At 37.9% G+C, this 14,190-nt stretch overlaps 1 protein-coding gene across 8 annotated transcripts in view; it reads right to left on the bottom strand.

Moving 5' to 3' along the window:
* Positions 1-14,190, bottom strand: part of NSD3 (nuclear receptor binding SET domain protein 3) — a 102,719-nt gene that overhangs the window by 65,195 nt on the left and 23,334 nt on the right. For all 8 annotated transcript variants that reach the window (XM_054566011.1, XM_054566010.1, XM_054566013.1 and 5 more), the window contains one exon: positions 7,553-8,271. In XM_054566011.1, coding sequence (XP_054421986.1) covers positions 7,553-8,227 — 675 coding nt within the window. In that variant the 5' untranslated portion in view covers positions 8,228-8,271. The remainder of the gene's footprint in view (positions 1-7,552; positions 8,272-14,190) is intronic.

The following is a 14,190-nucleotide window of genomic DNA, read 5'->3' as shown; positions in this document are numbered from 1 at the left end:
AACTGCCAGAAAAACAAACTGTACGGAAGTCCGACAACCAAGGAGTTAAAGAAGAAATATTCATCCAGACTGGTAGGAGGGGCAGAGATGGGCAGCTGGGGCGGAGAGGATGCCCAGCAAGGTGGCGGCTGGTGGACAGGGTGGTCCCACATATAAACTAGGAGAAACTACTTGGGAGTGAGACAGATCACGCAACCCAGGGTTCCAGTGCTGGTAAAGAAAGCTTCAAAAGCTCTGAATGTAAAAACCCGTGAGGGCTGGGTGGGAGAAAACTGCCAGTCTCACAGGAGAGCCCTTCAGAGGGGCCTACAGGGGTCCTAGAATGGACACAAGCCCATCCACCGAGGAATTAGCACCAGGGGAGCACCTCAAAGGGCTCAATTCACTTGTGGGTAGCAAGGGAAGTGACTGAAAGTGGGGCGAGAGCCAAGCAAGCAGCATTGTTCCCTCTCTGACCCCTCCCCCACACAAAGAGCCACAATGCAGGGAAGTGGGTTGCCCCGCCCCTGCAAATACCTAAGGCTCCACTCCTTACATGTATCAGGAGTGCCAAGGCAAAGAAATATGGCACAAATGAAAGAACAGATCAAAACTCCAGAAACAGAACTAAGTGATGAGGAGAGAGCCAACCTATGAGATGCACAGTTCAAAATACTGGTAATCAGGATGCTCACAGGAATGACTGAGTATGGCCACAAAATAAAGGAAGAAGTAAAGGCTATACAAAGAGAAACCAAGAAAAATATACAGGGAACCAACAGTGAAGGGAAGGAAACTGGGACTCAAATCAACAATTGGGAGCAGAAGGAAGAAATAAACATTTAACCAAAACAGAATGAAGAAATAAGAATTCAGAAAAATGAGGAGAGGCTTAGGAACCTCTGGGACAACTTTAAACATTCCAACATCTGAATCACAGGGGCACCAGAAGGAGAAAAGGAAGAGCAAGAAATTAAAAACTTATTTGAAAAAATAATGAAGGAAAACTTCCCCAATCTGGAGAAGGAAATAAACATGCAAGTCCAGGAAACTCAGAGAGTCCCGAAGAAGTTGGACCCAAGGAGGAACACACTAAGACACATCACAATTAAATCACCCATGATTAAAGATAAGGAGAGAATCTTAAAAGCAACAAGAGAAAAGGAGACAGTTACCTACAAAGGAGTTCCCATAAGACTATTAGCTGATTTATCAGAAGAAATCTGATAGGCAAGAAGGGGCTGGAAAGGGGTATTTAAAATACCTACACCCAGGTGCCTACATTATGAAAGGCAAGGACCTACATCCAAGATTACTCTATTCAGCAAAGCTATCATTTAGAATGAAGGGCAGATAAAGTGCTTCCCAGAGAAGGTAAAGTTAAGGAGTTCATCATCACCAAGCCCTATTTCATGAAAGGTTAAAGGGACTTATGTAACAAAAAGAAGATTAAAACTATGAACAGTAAAATGACAACAAACTCATAACTATCAGCAACTGAACCTAAAAGAAAATAAAAATGAAAACAAACCAAGCAAACAACTAGAACAGGAACAGAATCACAGAAATGGAGATCACATGGAGGGTTATCAGTGGGGAGGGGGAAAGGGAGAATGGGGGAAAAGGTACAAGGAATAGAAGCATAACTGGTAGGTACAAAATAGGCAGGGGGGCGTTAAGAACAGCATAGGAAATGGAGAAGTCAAAGGACTTATATGTACGACCCATGGACATGAATAAGGGGGGGGTGGAATACTGGAGGGACAGGGGATGTCAGGTGGAGGGGAATAAACGGGGGGGGGGAAATGGGACAACTGTAATAGCATAATCAAGAAAATATACTAAAAAAAAAAATGGAAAAAAAAGGAGAGAAGTTTTTGAGACAAAACGGTCGACAGAAATCAAGTGTTTAGGACTCAAAAAAATAAGGAGTCAGAAAATGCCAACAGGTTAAGTAAATATTTCTGGGTATAAAATCCATTTTCCTTTCGTTGTTCAAAGGACAGATAAAATAGATTAAAATCAACGAAGGAACTGACAGAAAATACCTTTTTAGGTACTAATAGTGTTGCTTTAGGAAGAGAAAATATCAAAGAAAACCATGGCAATGACTTAGCTCTCCTTAATGTTTGAGTCATCTTAATTTTAAATTTATGACTTTATGTATATACCACTTTTTCACATTTTGGCTGATTCCACATGGAAAGATCTATCTTCCAGGAAAGAATCACAGGAAGTTTCTTTAAAAAAAAAAAAAAATCCTCACCAGGGGATATGTTTACTGCTTTTAGAGAGAGGAAGAGATGAAAGGAAAGAGGAGAGAGGTAGAGAGAGAAAGAGAGGATGGGAGGGAAGGAAAGGGAGAGAGGAAGAGAAAGAGAGAAAGAAAGAGAGAAAGAAAGAGGGACATCAATGTGAGAGAGGAAGTTTGATCAGTTGTCTCCCATACTTGCCCCTGACTGGGGATCCAATTCAAAACATAGGTGTATGTGCCCTGACTGGGAATCAAACTCTCAACCTTTTGGTGTACAGGACAATGCTCCAACCAACTGAGCAACTGGTCAGGGCAAAAATCACAGGAACTTTCTTAAATAGGAAAAAAAAATGTTAAGAGAGGAGCTGAAATAAAATTAATTATCTTAAATACTCCCCTTTAAAAATTTCGTCTAGTAGTTTTATTCAAACCAAAGCAATTTATTAACATGAATAATATGCACTAAATCTGGCAGAACTCCAAACCCTTAATAATTTTCAAAACATTAAGCACACTCATATTTTCTAAAAGAACTAAAAACTTATGTCAACATTTAAAGTGAAAAGAAAATTTTAAGGACAAATAAATTGTCCTTTTTTTCACTTTCTGAATAACTGCTTAAGTTCATAATCTTAAAAACTAAAAAATCTGTACAAAAGAACACTCTGCATGTGAATAGGTTCTAGGAATTTTAAAACCTAACATTCTGAGGCTAGAGAACCAAATACAATTTCTAACTTAGTGCTAATGGGACTAAACCAGCACTTAGCTTTTTATACGTGAAAATGGCAAGCTAAGAGTTAATGAGACTACCCTTAGTGGATAAGCCCAGAGGTGCGGTGGAAGACCAATGTTTGAACAGGGCCTTCACTCACATGCCTGAGGCATTACACCTGCCAAGGAGGAAGAAATGCAGAAACACTTCCACATGTTTCTAATTTGGCGGGAGGAAAAACAGCTACAGCAGCTTTAAAAAATATAAAATTTCAGTAGTGATCTCAGGTCTCCTGGTGCCTAGATGTTCAGACACATTTTCATTGTTGAGAAGATATACTTAGGTTGTTCCAAATTACATCTGCTCTTTAGAAGGCCAAAGAGCTCAAAATTGGAAGCAAATACTCGTAGATCAAATACTAAGAAAAAAGAAAAGAAAAAGTGAAATCTTTAAGTGAGATTTTGTTTGCTCAAAAAGAACCTATGAGTACACATGTAAATCAGCTTGAGAACAAACATTCCAAACTTTTCCTCCAGGCACACAGTTCTCATTAAGGTTCCCTAAGGCACTGGGGGCCGGGAACTGTCCAGTGCAGTCAGCACTCTTACTTGGGCTTCGCTTCCGCTTCTTAAGCCCTTGATAGTGCTAAACACCAAGGGCTTGGACCCCTAGTGACAACCAGAAGGCACAAAGGTATCATAAACTAAAGCATTAAAAAACAAAAAACAAAAAAAAAAACCTGTCCCAAAGGAAGCAAAACCACTGTTGTTCTAGTTAAGGAAATTCCATTAAAAAAATACTAGCTTACAAAACATCGATTTGGGCACATCACTAGTCATCTGTATAGCTTTGCAAAGGTATGACATTAAGGAGCAAAAGTCTTGGGAGCTCTATCTTTAAAGTTCTGTCAGAATAAAGTACAACTTTTATGGCACCCACTTCTTAAGCTTTTAACTGCCCCCTATGTGATAAAAATTTCGATTAATCAAAATTCAACTAAAAAGAACTTAGCTTTTCATGTCTTTGAAAGAAAAGGCAGAAGAGAAGGGAGAGAGAGAAAAAGGGAGAGAAAGATGGGGAAGGGAGAGAAAGATGGGGAAGGAAGAGAAGGATGTCAGAGGAAGAAGGAGGGAGAGAGAGGGAAGATAGGGAGAGGGAAGAGAGAGAGAAACAAGAAAAAACCCTGAATTTTCCCCCAAAATTCAACTTTCAGACAGTGGTCTTGATAACACATATTGGACACAATCAATGCCACTTTCTACATCTACACCTACAAAGTGACATTCCTTTACCTCAAGATATTGTGAGATCCTAAATAATGAAATATTAAATTATGCCTTACATGATTTACTAAAGAAGAAAATTAACTACAACCTTTATATTATATCTAACCATTCTAATACCTGGATATAATAGTTGACTGATGGTTTAAACGGTATAAAGCACAGCAGACATCCAACAAAGACAGAACTGGCTTTAAAATCTCATTGCAAAATGACCATTAGAAACATTCTTGGATTGCAATAACACAAAAAATAGATATGAAAATAGCCAGTCTTATCCTGCTTCTAATTGCTTCCAGCCCTATTTCTATTGTAAGATATATTTTAAACTCATTTTATCAATAAAAGCAAAAGGTTCAGCCTATTAAATAAAACTGTATATTCTCCAACTCGCCAGATTCTCTAGAGCAAAAATGAGACGGCCAGCAAGACAGTTCTCAGTAACAAACCTAAAACCAAGTTCAGGTTTTGTGCATTTCTGTGATTCCCAAGGGTTACAGTGCATCTCATATCTTTTTATTTCAGATCAAGGAAAGTGCTACAGTGGATGTACCTGAGTGCACAAAGTTAACTTCTCTCCTTTCATTTATTCATTTAATTAATAAACAGTCAATATAAGATACTATGTGAGCTCAGTTCTGTGGGGGGCATTTAATAAATGACACAAGAAATCAAAAGACATTTCAGAAATCATTCAGTTCCAAAACCTTCCTTTTTACAGATTCACTTTATAGTTCTCACACAACTTTAGTCATTATGGTTCTGAAGAACCATAAAGTGTCTCTGATTACTCTTTATCTCATTACCCAGTTTTATTTTTTTCAAAATACTTAACACTATTTGAACTTACATGTATACATACTAGAATAGAAGTACACCGAAAGCTGGCATCTTTACTTTTCAATCACTGCCCTATTTTCAATTCTAAGAAAAATGTCTAGCACACAGGAGGTAGTCAGTTGATATGTACTAAATGAGTAAATAAGAAAGTTATAGAAAAAAATTAAAAAGACATTGAAATATCACACTGGAACTCGTGAGAGTATAGAACAAGTGTGGACTTTACTCCACAAAAAGATCCCATTTGAATTATATAAAGTAGTGGAATCTAGCTACCATGGAAAAGGTAACTTGGTAAGAAGTAAACGTTTCTTTGAACATAAGATAAAATTAACTTATTCAGGCATACCAAATGTAAAAGCAGACAGCTGTTGATAAATATTCAATTCTTCCTAAATTGATGTGTGGAAAACATCTTCAGTTCATACCATGTATTAGGATACTAACTAAAAACTCTTCATTCAAGCTATAATTGATTTGTTACATGCCAATTATTATTATTAAGAAAATTCATACTGAAAGCTCAGAGATATTAAATACTTCTAGAAGAAAACAGTTAACTCTTTGACATCATTCTTATCAGTATCTTTTTTTAATATAGATACTTGAGCAAGGGAGACAAAAGGAAAAAAGTAAACAAATGGGACAACATCAAACTAAAACGGTTTTGCACAGTGAAGGAAACCATCAACAAAATGAAAAAGACAACTTACTGAATAGGAGAAAATATTCGCAAATGATACATCCAGTAAGGGATTAATATCCAAAATATAAGAAGAACTGATATAACTTAACACCAAACAAAACAAATCAATCCAATTATGAAATGGACAGAGGGTTTGAATAGATATTTTTCTAAAAAGGACATACAGATGGCCAACAGACATATGAAAAGATGTTCAACATCATTAATCATCAGGGAAATGCACATTAAAACCACGAGATATTACCTCACACCTGTCAGAATGGCTATCGCCATACACAATAAACAAGCTGGAGAGAATGAGGCGAAAAGGGAACCCTTGTGTACTACTGGTGGGATAGCACCTTCGTGTAGCCATATGGAAAACAGTACAGAGATTCCTCAAAAATTTAAAAATAGAGCTTCCATACAATCCGGCAATTCTACTTCTGGGTATTTATCTCAAGAAAACAAAAACACTAATTTGAAAAGATACAGGCACCCTTATGTTCACTGCATCCTTACTAGTAATAGCCAAGATATGAAAGCAACCTAGATGTCCATCAATAGATGAATGAAGGTGTGGTACATATATAATAGATTATTCAATGATGAAAAAGAATGAAATCTTGCCATTTGTGACAACATGGATGGCCCCAGAGGGTATTATGCTAAGTGAAATAAGTTTGACAGAGGAAGTCATATCATATGATCTCACATATATATGGACTCTTAAAAAATGTATAACAAAACAAAACAGAAATAGACCCTTGAATATAGAGAACAAGCTGATAGTTGCCAAAGCAGAGGGAGTGGGAGAATGGGAATAAAAAAGAATGTAAAAAAAAAAAAAAAAATCATGCCTGAAGGTACCCAACCTACATAAGGAATCACAAGATTAAGAGTTCCACAGCTCTTTCCACTGGCGTATGACACTGATTACCACAATAAAGGGTTTGAATAAACATGAACCAAAAACTTAAATGAAAGCAAGTCTCTAGACCTAACTCCCAGTTTACAGGAAATACTGGGATAGAACTTGTTAAACGACATCATTGGAATGCGATTAACAAATTCCAGAATATGGACCCCTCTGAAGGACAAATACCCAGTTTCTTTATCAAATACATTGTAAGAAAAAACGCACTAGGGGTAACCTCTAGATTTAAGAAGTCCTAAGGGACAGATCTATCAAATGCAACATGTGGTCTCTCTCTAAATCCTGATTTAGACCAGTCAACTGAAAAGCAAGATTTAAAAAAAACATTTCAGCAGTATGCATCTTAAGTTACCTAAGAAGAATGGCTTTTATTAAAATTCCATCTGAAGTTTTAATCAATATATATGAAACTAAACTGATTTTAATGAAAAGTTCCTCTATGACTTCCGGTTACTTTGAAGCAAACGCGTTAATGGTGAGTGCTAAATCTAGGATCTACTGGCAAAGGTTGGTCTAAAATAATAAAAAAATATAATAATTAACAATCTTCTCTTTGCCTTTTCTATTCAACTTCAGAAACAAGTTTATTAGAAGCAAATAAAGTGAGGCTACTAAAGAAACATAAGAAGCAAGTTCTTAGTGCCACATGTTTATAAAATATCCATTCAGTTTAATGATGTCCATTCATTTATTCAACAAATATTTTGTCAGCACCTATTTAATATCCTAAGCTTCTTGCTAGGAATTAGAAGTTATCAGAAATATTTATATTTAAAGAGATAAAAACTGAAAAATATCTCTAGGACTTCCAGTAAATGTGAAATATTACAAAATTTCTCAAAAAGATGTTTCAACTTACACTTTGTTCCTCTGGTTCTAATTTGGGGATTTTGTGTGATTTGCGCTCTTCGGATCTAGATGAGTCATGCTTGTTGCTTTTTTTCCTCTTTTCTTTTCTGCTTTCATGCTTTGACTTTGTGTGCTCACTTGCCTGTACTTCATTTAAAAGGTCTCCACAAAGGGAAGACTCAAACAATTCCCTGCCATTCTGGATAGTTTTGGTTATTTTTAGTTTAATTTCAGGTGAGCCAGTCTTCTTTGGAATCACAGTTTGTGGTACCGAAGGAGGAGGTGGTAGCTGTGGAGGAGAGGGTTTTTCCAGAATTTCATGTGGTCTTGTGTTTGAAATTTCTGAATGGTAATAGTCAGGGGGGCTAAAGTTTCTAACTGCACCATAACCGTTGGCCGATCCATTGGGATACTGATTATAAGACTGGTATTTGGTTTGAGTTTCATACATGCTGATTGATGGTGGATAGCCATTTGTGAGTGGAGGAAGATCTTCTGTTGTAGGTGGGTACTGAAAGCCTTGCTGCAAGGTAGCTTCATATGGTGTATGGCCACCATCTTCAACAATGTCACTGTTGTTATCAAAGGCATCCTCCTGACGGATGTTGGCGGAGTCAATGAGTTGAGGTGGTTGCTGAATTGTGTTTCCCATGATCCCTTGCATGAAAGAGAAAGAGAAATCCATTGTTCTGCTCCAGCATCCTTAACTTTCCCTTTCTCTCATCGGGCCTAAAGTTTTAAAAGAGGAAATAAAAAGGTGTTAATATCCTCACAAGCAAAAAGCTAATCAACTGAAAAAGGATTAAACTAAAATATCATGAATCCACCTTGGCTGGTGTGGCTCAGTAGTTTGAGTGCCAGCCTACAAACCAAAGGGTTGCCAGTTCAATTCCCAGTCAGGGCACATGCCTGGGTTTCGGGCCAGGACCCCAACTGGCGGCATGTGAGAGGCAACCACACACTGATGTTTCTCTCCCTTTCTTTCTCCCTCCCTTTCTTTAAAAATAAATAAATCTTTAAAATATGTTGAACCTAATTTTCATATCCAGGTATGCAGAGACACCAAATGTTTTTAAAGTAGGTAACCAATATAATTGTGACACAGGACTCTTTTTTAATCTTAAATTCTTATATGCTTAAAACTCAATTACTTTCACAATAACTTTAGTAACAAATTGTATCCTCTTTTCAAACATGCAAAACAGTCTTTGTTTCACAAGTTAGAGATTATAATTCTCATGTTAAACCTGGCATTTGCAATATAAGCAGCGCAGACATATATAAATTAGGTTCCACAAAGCATCCTTTACATCATTCATGTTCTGTCAGTGGTTCTTTTTGTTATTACAAAAAAATAAAATCTTATTGCAAGTATTTTAAATACAAAAGTATAAATGCCTACTGCTCTCCCACTTCATCATCCCCATTCTTTTGTCAGGAATAAGTATTGTAAACACCCTGCTGGGTATTCTTCCAAGTCTTTATTCATATATTCATAAATATATGAATTTTAAAAATAGGGTTTATTCTGTGAGTTGCTTATTCAACTTAAGATATCCTAGATGTCTTTCTACAGCTGCATGTATAATTTTCATATATACTTCATTCTTGAAGTGATTGCACCATGAACAACTGTGGTACCTATTATAATGTATTTATTTGGGTACTGATAATCATTTAGTTGTTCAAATTGTTTGATATCATGAACTAACCTATAGGAAACTTTTTGAAATTTTATCTTTGTACATATATGTATTCCTAAGGAACAGATTTGAAATTTTGATAGATACTGAAAAATTGTTCTGTAGGCTATACCCAGCATTTACATTTATACCGCTAGTGTGTGAAGATGTTTGATTCTTTATATTCTTGCCAGTATCTAGTTGTTTTTAACCAGTGGTATAATAGCAGAATCATCTGGGTTTCTTTTACAAAATGTGTATGTCAAGGTCTACCTACTGATAAATCTGATCCAATAAATCTGGGGTGAGGGCTAGAGCATGAGTATTTTAAGACCACATTCTAGTTCATGCTGAAGCAAACTCTAGTTTGAGTCACTGCATTATAGTCTTTGAATTGCAGTCATTGTATTATACTCTTACAATTACTGCACCACCTTTAAAGGATATCTAAAGATGCCCACGTTATGTAAGAATGTTATACTGTAAATAAGCCTCTGTTAGGAAATGCTTTAAGACCACTCTGCTTTGTCATAAGGTTTGACAAGCCCACATCTCAAGACAGAGGATTAATGTACAGTCCAGATATTATTTTCATAATCCCATAAATATTTCTTCTTAAAAGCTCTAAGGAAGAGGTGATTTCACTACTATATGAAGTCTCATGAACTCATTGTAGCTATCTGGAATACTGTGAAGCAAGATTCTGAGACTGCAGCTCAGTTCAATTCTGTGACTGATTAATAATGTATACTATCTTGCTCTGACTGGTTGGGTGGCTCAGCTGGGCGTCACCCAACAAAGGGAAAGGTCACTGGTTCAATTCCCGGGCAGGGCCCATGCCTGGGTTGCAGGTTTGGTCCTTGGTCGGGACGCATATGAGAGACAACTGATCAATGTTTCTCCCTCACATCAATGTTTCTGTCTCTCTCTTTCTCACTTCCTTCCCCTCTCTCTAAAAATAAATAAATTCTTTTTAAAAATTACAAGTTTAAAAAACAATAATGTCTACCATCTTGATTCTAGTAAGAATGACCATAATAAGACTAGTAACCCAAAACAGCAAAGAGGAAGGGGGGGAAAATGGTGACAATACACTATACTTATAAAGGTGTACCCAATTAAACAACAGCTGTTTACTCTGCTCTTAGCAAATTGAAAGAATTTTAGAAGTTGTAAAATTTCAAACAAATGCATAAAGAAATCAAACTGCACATATTGCTCTACAATGGAACAGAGGGGTGGGAGGTGTCAGAGAGCTCTCTCATTATTTTAGCACCTAGTCTGGGCCAAGCACTTTATACATTACTTTAATTCTCATAACAACTCTCTAAGATATGTATTGTGACTCCTGGTTCATAGGTTAAAGAAATGGAGTTTCAGAGGGATTAGGTCACTTGCTTAAACCACAAAGCAAAGGAGGCAGAATTAGGATTTGAATATAAGCATGTCTGACTCTAAAGCTCATGATTTTTACCGCTATACAACTTCTACTTCCCTCAGCGATAACTTTTAAGATGATTCAGCTATTCTATAATAATTACCACCAACACTTAAATCATACTTAGTATATGCCAGGAACCATTCTAAATGCTTTACATACAATACTACATTTAATCCTCCCAACAACCTTCGGGTATATATTAATATTAGTTCCCATTATAGAAGGGAAAAGAGAGAACAGAGAGGTTAAATGACTTGCTTAAATGCAAAAGTCCTTCAATGACAGAGCTGGGCTTCAATCAAAGCAGTCTGGTCTCAGCGTCCATGATCCTAACCAGCATACAGTACTGATAATGCTGAGATTAGGAATCATTTCTTCATATATAGTTTAAGAGTTGAAACATTACTCTACTTTGACCTTTGGAAAAAAATGTATAGCTCACAGACACAAGAAGAGCATACTCTAAAATTCTGTAAATACACATGGGGCAACTATACAGGTGGAATTCAAAAGTTCTTTAAACTTCCAAATTGAAGGCAAGATAAACACTGACATTTGAAAAGATGCAACCTTTATGTTTGATACTTATTCCTGTCATATACAAGATCAGTTTCCAGACTAAGCCCCCAAATTATACAAATGTAAACTGAATCTCAAAATGAGAAAACAATCAGACAAAGCCAAAATGTAAAACATTCTCTCAGACAATTGGCCTGAACTCTTCAAATACCAAAGGTGGAAAGATAATTCTAGTTTTTAAAAGACAAGATTTAAACAACCTAATTCAATGTACAAACTTTGATTAAATCCTAAATTTATACACAAACCCATAGGTTAAAAATATACATTGCAGAAAAAACCAAGAATTTTAAATATGAACTGGCTACTAAACAATAGAGCTATTAATTTTCAAGGGTATGTTAATAGTGTTCTGTTTCTATAATAGAATGCCCTTATTCTTAGGCTAGCCATGCTGAAATAGTTAAAGTGTCATGGGATCTACAACTTTCTACTGGTTTAGGATTTTAAAGTACATATACCTAGGGTAAAACAAAGGAGGTATAATGTTAGCAACTGGTTAATCCAAGTGTGGATTGTAATTTTCTTTAAACTTTTTTAAATTTTTGAAAATGCAAAAAATAAAAAGTTGGGGAAATAAATAATTTGATTGGGGAAAGTGGTAAAGCCGGCATTAAATCCTGACACCACATTTAGGCCAACTAAGCCAAATGGTCCACACTGTTGTAATTTCTATAAAGTCTAAGCATGAACAGAACCACACTTTTTCATATTATCCCTCCAAATAATACAATAATGCAATCAAGAAAACAGTTTTTATCATTCTTTAAAAAAGCTACTTTAGGACTATAACTAAATTCCTTTACAGTGATTTCTGTGATTCCTGGAGCCTGGCAGCCAGCCTCCGAACAGCAGACATAGTGATGGACACCACAGCTAAGACCTCACAGAGTCAGGAGGTCCTCTAGTGAGCATAGGCTCAGAGTCAAACTGCTAGATTCAAAACCCACACCCAAGGCTTACGCTTCAGGCAACTTTAAATCTCCCCAAATCTGTTTCCTTACTAAGAAGCGGTAGATATGTACTTATAATTTTCTGTTTACCTTGTGTTGTCGTAAGAATTAGTAGTTAATCTGTGAGCAGTACTTCAGACAGTGAGCCTGGCATACTGTCAGAGCTCAATACCTGTTGGCTATTATTATTGAGTACAATGTTGGGTAACAGAATTTGTGAAAAACCCGAAGTCTGACATAATGGTGTTTGCAACAGTAACAGACTAGAGGAGATTTTATGGGTGGGGCTCATAAAATACTAGTGAACACTGCGGAACCGAAGCTGACTAAGAATTAAAAGGGGACTTCCAAGGGTGGTATAGGTAAACACAGCTCACCTCCTCAGACAACCACGTCAAAATTACAACTAAATTATAGAACCACCATCATTCAGCACCATCAGAATTGGAGCTGAATGGAGTCCGACAACAATGGAATTAAAGAAGCCACATCCAACCAGACTAGGAGGAGGGTTGGAGATGCGGAACAGGCTGGTCCCACATCCCAGTGTGGTGGATAAAAATTTGAGAGGGATATCTTGGGAGTGAGGAGCCTCAGTCCCACAACTGGCACCCCAGTCCAAGGTTCCAGTGCCAGGAAGCTATGTCCCCAAAACTTCTGGCTGCAAAAATCAGCAGGGACTGAGTAGGTAGAAGAAACTTCGGGGGGGGCCAAGCAGTTCTTCTTAAAACCCACACACGGATTTAACGCAGACTCAATCCCTCTGTGCTCCAGCACCAGGGTAGCAGCTTGAAAGGCACTGGAAGCATTCAGGGAGGAACTGAAGTATCTGGCATCAAGGTGAGAGCTTGGGGACAGCTTTCTCCAGACAAAAAGGCAGGCAGAGGCCATCGTCCCTTTTCTGAACCTTTCACCATAGAGCCACAGAGCGGGCAAGCGGGTGCCATATCTGAGACTCCATCCCACCCAACTTACAGGCCTGCTTGAGCTGTTAGCAGCGCCTTTTCCATATGAATGGCTGGTCTTGGCTCATGCTTCACAACTTCCTAAATCCTCTCAAACAAGCAATAGCTGGCCCCAGTGAGCCCCCAGTTCCTATTAAATGGTCCCAGGCCTGGCACTAGCAGCACCAGCCTAGATTCAGAGCTTGGCTCCACCTGGGACTCTCCAAGCCCAGCACAAGTAGCAGCCATCTCAGACTGCTTTATAGCCCAGGCAGGGTGGCCCCAGGCAAAACACAGGGCGGGGGCTCACCTTGGCCTGCACCGCCTGGAAAACCCCAGAGCCTGGGCACCCAGTGGACAGCTACAGACCACCATCAGAGCATCGCCACCCTACCCCTTCACCGCTGACCCACCACGGTAGGTAGATGTTGGTGATCAGTAGTCAAAGACAGTCCTTGCAGGTGACTGGCCTTGGATAAATTCCTCCCATTGGCCTGTCAAGAGAAATAAAGGCTGAACAAGAGGAGGGTGCATTCAGCCCGCCTGAAGGGCACAAAGGGAGGCCGTGCCGCTGGACCCTACAGGACACCTACTACATTAGGCCAGTTACCAAGACAGGGAGTCATAACAGCTCTACCTAATATATAGAAGCAAACACAGGGAGGATGCCAAAATGAGGAGACAAAGAAATATGGCCCAAATAAAGGAACAGATCAAAACTCCAGAAAAAGAACTAAACAAAATGGAGATAAGCAATCTATCAGATGCAGAGTTCAAAACACCAGTTATAAGTATGCTCGAGGAACTTAGTGAGGACCTCAACAGCTTAAAAAAGATCCAGTCAGAATTATTCACTAATTGAAATAAAGAAAAAATTACAGTGAAACAACAGGAGAGTGGATGGAGCTGAGAATCAAATCAATGGTTTGGAATATAACCAGCAAAGAACCACCATGCAGAACAAGAAAAGAATAAAAAAAAAAAAAACGACAACAGTCTTAGCAACTTCTGGGACAATTTCAAGCATTCCAACATTCGCATCATAGGGG

Source organism: Pteronotus mesoamericanus, unplaced genomic scaffold (genome assembly GCF_021234165.1).
Source record: "Pteronotus mesoamericanus isolate MK-2021 breed Mesoamerican mustached bat unplaced genomic scaffold, CSHL_Meso_final contig_169, whole genome shotgun sequence".
In the NCBI taxonomy this organism is placed as follows: Eukaryota; Metazoa; Chordata; class Mammalia; order Chiroptera; family Mormoopidae; genus Pteronotus; species Pteronotus mesoamericanus.
The sequence above is the reverse complement of the archived record's forward strand: the minus strand, read 5'-3'. Positions and strand labels throughout refer to the sequence as shown.